Below are 3,803 nucleotides of genomic sequence, written 5' to 3'. Positions count from 1 at the left end.
AATGAGCACGTAATATATGGAGGAGAGACGCTTGCAATAACCCCTAAACACCTATTTAATCAAATACTTGCATCCCAGTATTATCCATGTGCCTTCAGACAAAGTACGATAATACTTATTTATAAAGGCAAAACGACAAACATGATCCACGTAAGTACAGGGGCATAACTCTTACATCGTGTCTATCTAAACTCCTAGAGACAATCATTTTAAGTACAATAGAAAAATATACACCCAGAAACCTCCAATCCTTCCCCGATGTTTTACAATTTGGTTTCAGAAAAGAACATGGAGCAATCATGTCTGTATTCACCGTTTTAGAATGTGTTAAGCTTTACCTAGAAAGAGAATCGCAAGTGTTTGCTGCATTCATAGATAATGAAAAGGCTTTCGATTGCATTTCGCACGACGGTCTATTTGTTAAATTACATGACCTTGGCGTCAAGGGTAAATTATGGAACCTACTTTTCCAAAGCTATACAGACAGCTGTGCTTTTATATGATACAACGGATAAATATCTGATGAGTTTCCCATCAAACAAGGTGTTGGGCAAGGTCGAGTTATGTTAGCATGGTTCTTTCTCGTTTTCATAAATAATCTTATACTGTAAACTACGGTTATAACTAACACGCTTATAACAAACTACCGGATATAACGAACTAACCTTTTAGTCCCGACTATATGCTGTAGTTATGCTGTATATATGCATATAACGAACTACGGTTACAACGAACTAAAATTAGTGGTCCCTTTGAGTTCGTTATAACCGTAGTTTACTGTACGTGAAATAAGGAAGGCAAACGATGGCATGGAATCTATATACCCTGTGTTTTATTTATTTGAACACATTTGCCTACAACCCCTCGGAGCTTACAGTCTTCACTTCATTCAGTTTGTTTAGATGCCAACAAATGGAGACTCACCTATAATGCCTCTAAGAGTAAATCTCTTGTAGTTTCATAATAAAGTAATCTACAAGTTTGGCGATGCAACAATTGACACCTCCGTCTCCGTCAAATATCGCGGAATAATCATTAACAGTAATTTATCCTGTAAAGAAAGAACCATGATGTGTTGCTAAAAGGCAAGAAAATGTGTTAATCCATTAAGATCACTCGGCCTTAACGATTCCGATCTCCGCCCAGTTTGTGTGAATATATGGACATGAATGATTTTATTTACAAGCTTTTATGGATATGAATTGTTACCAGTCTTAGACCCTAGTCACACTAAAGGCGTAATGAGCCGGAATGCCGTCAGAATGAAAATTCTTTGTTTATTCCTGGATATTCGAAGTGCATTCTAAAACTTCTGACAGCATTCTGAGTGCATTCCAAATATTCGGGCCCATTCTTGTGGCCGGCCCGAATGTTTTGCTCATGCTCAAAACATTCGAGTTGCATTCGAAGAGGAGAAATATCGAACGGCATTCGAAGTGTATTCTAACAGCACTCTGACTGCATTCTAAATATTCTTACGGCATTCCAACAACATTCGAAACGTTCTGATCGGATTCGAGGGAGAATCGAAACGCCAGAATGTCACGAATGCGCCTCGAACGAGCCGGAATGCACCTCGAATGCATCTCGATTGCTGCCGGAATCTATTTCGATATTAAAATAATTCAGCTGGAATGCACTTCGAATGCCGTCAGAATCTTTCGATTGCCGCTCGAATGTGGCTCGAATGCAGTCTGGAGGTCCCGATTGGCCCTTGAATGATCCGGACGTAATTCAGAACCCCGCCGGGTCGCATAAAAACGCGGCCAGCTGCCACTGGAACGTCAGTCTACATTTAATTGAATTGAATTGAAACTGTAATATGTTTTATAGAAATACAGTTAGAATTACTTATAAAATTTTAATGACCCTGGAACTTTATTGGTAAACAGATACTTTGAGTACAAATGTAACATTTATCTTATTTCTCCCCCTTTTAAAGCTGAATATGTTGTTTCATAATTAAATATGAAGCAAAAAGCAGTTATTACTTTCAATAATGATAACATTTTTTGGTACAACAACAAATCCAGTGTACATATGTCATATGTCACCATCATATCAGTCTCTCATCCATCAAGTATCCTGTTCTGCCATGGAACGGATCCTACTGGGATGTTGAAATAATGCTTGAGGATCTACCGCTACCTCCTTCCAGCCTAGGTGTCTCTGGTTCCTCCTGCAACACACTGCACATCTTCAAGCTGAGCAAGTTGTCTCAAGGCTCCTGGCACCACGTTGTGCTTGTCATCTTCCTCATCTACCATACTATTGTGGAGAGCAGGATAACGGATCATCATCAAGTTGTGCTGGCAGACACAGCATTCAACGATGTCCTGCACAATGGAAGGCTTTGGCTCCATGGTGGTGAGGAGGACTTGCCATCTCTGGACCAGGATTCCAAATGCATTCTCCACCATACATCGGCTCCTGGACTTCCTGTAGTTGCAGAAACTCTCGGCCCTCTGGAGATTCATGTGACCATGTGGCTTCATCAAGAAGGTCCTTATTCCAAAGGCATCATCTCCCAGGATAAAGTATGGCATATGCTCGTCATCTTGGGGTATTGGGGATGTCTCAGGAAATCCTTTGCTCCCGTCTTCAAGGCAGTCATTGAGCTCGTTGAAGATCTGAGCATCAGACACACTTCCATATGCACTGATGTTCACCCACAGGAACTTGTAGTCTCCATCCGCAAGGGCCATGAGGGCCACGGAGAAGAAGCCCTTGTAGTTGTGGTACAAGGAGCTGCTCTGGTTTCCTGATGGCCACATGCTTGCCATCTGGAGCACCCACAGCATGAGGAACATTCCACCTGTTTCTGAAGACCTCCCCAATAGGTGTCCATTCGTCTGGAGTGGCGGGGCAGGTGATGACCTCATCCTTGTATTCCTCCACAATGGCTTGGCAGACTTCATGGATGATGAGGCTGATGGTGTTTCTTGCCACACTGTACATGAGGCTGGGGTACTTGTCACCTGAAGCCAGGAACCTCACAGTGATGATCAGCTTCAAGCCTGGAGGTAGCGCCTTCCTCATATTGGTATCCTGCTTCTCTATCCTTGGCCCCATTCTCTGCACCAACTCATCAAACACGGCTGGCTCCACTCTGAGTGAGTTGAAGAAGGACTGTGGGTCTTCATTTGTACATTATACAAAATGCAACAAAACTGCATCATAAAGTCAAGAAATATCAAGTGATAAACAATACATGGACAAGCCATCAATCAGCATTTTAACTGGAACGTTTATGTCTCACAAGTTATAATTTAATAGTGTGTGTCTTCTTTTATCGGGGGCGCGGGTGGCCCCAATTCGCTATGCAAAGTTGTGTCCCTTTGGCACTCCAGAAAACCATTGATCCTGGGTTCGAATCCCGGTTTGCCCCGATTATGTTTCTTTGTTTGTCAGCACAATGCCCGTGCTATTGGGTTTCACCGTAGTGGTAAATATCTGAGCTCTGCATCACCTCGGGCTTACCTTCCACATTAAACTGACACGCCGTGATATAACTGGAATACTGTTCAATGCGGCGCTGAACTAACTCACTCTTCTTTCATCAGAAAAAATACGAAATTTGAATACGTAACATGCACATCACGTGAGTGCAATGTTAAACAACAAACTGAAATTGAAACAGTATGCACCCTGTTGGTAGCTGTGATACCAGCTGATCCATATCCTGACAATAAAGTCCTTAGTTGAGGTAAAGGAACGCTGCGACTGCACACATGATATTCTTTGGGTCAACAGTAACTTGAAGATGTTTCCTTCCTGTATTTGCCAGTAAGTCCTGAACTATT

General features: G+C 42.2%; 1 protein-coding gene across 1 annotated transcript; it reads right to left on the bottom strand.

Annotated features, from left to right (window-relative positions):
* Positions 1-2,159: 2,159 nt before the first annotated feature.
* LOC139475594 (uncharacterized) lies at positions 2,160-3,072 on the bottom strand. Its single transcript, XM_071258786.1, has 2 exons — positions 2,878-3,072; positions 2,160-2,783 (listed from the first exon to the last, which is right to left on the bottom strand). Exons 1-2 carry the CDS (start codon positions 3,070-3,072, stop codon positions 2,160-2,162), a joined length of 819 nt encoding a protein of 272 aa, XP_071114887.1.
* Between the last annotated feature and the right edge of the window lie 731 nt (positions 3,073-3,803).

This window comes from Haliotis cracherodii, unplaced genomic scaffold (genome assembly GCF_022045235.1).
Source record: "Haliotis cracherodii isolate W230 unplaced genomic scaffold, xgHalCrac1.p SCAF_3, whole genome shotgun sequence".
Taxonomy (NCBI): Eukaryota; Metazoa; Mollusca; class Gastropoda; order Lepetellida; family Haliotidae; genus Haliotis; species Haliotis cracherodii.
The sequence above is the reverse complement of the archived record's forward strand: the minus strand, read 5'-3'. Positions and strand labels throughout refer to the sequence as shown.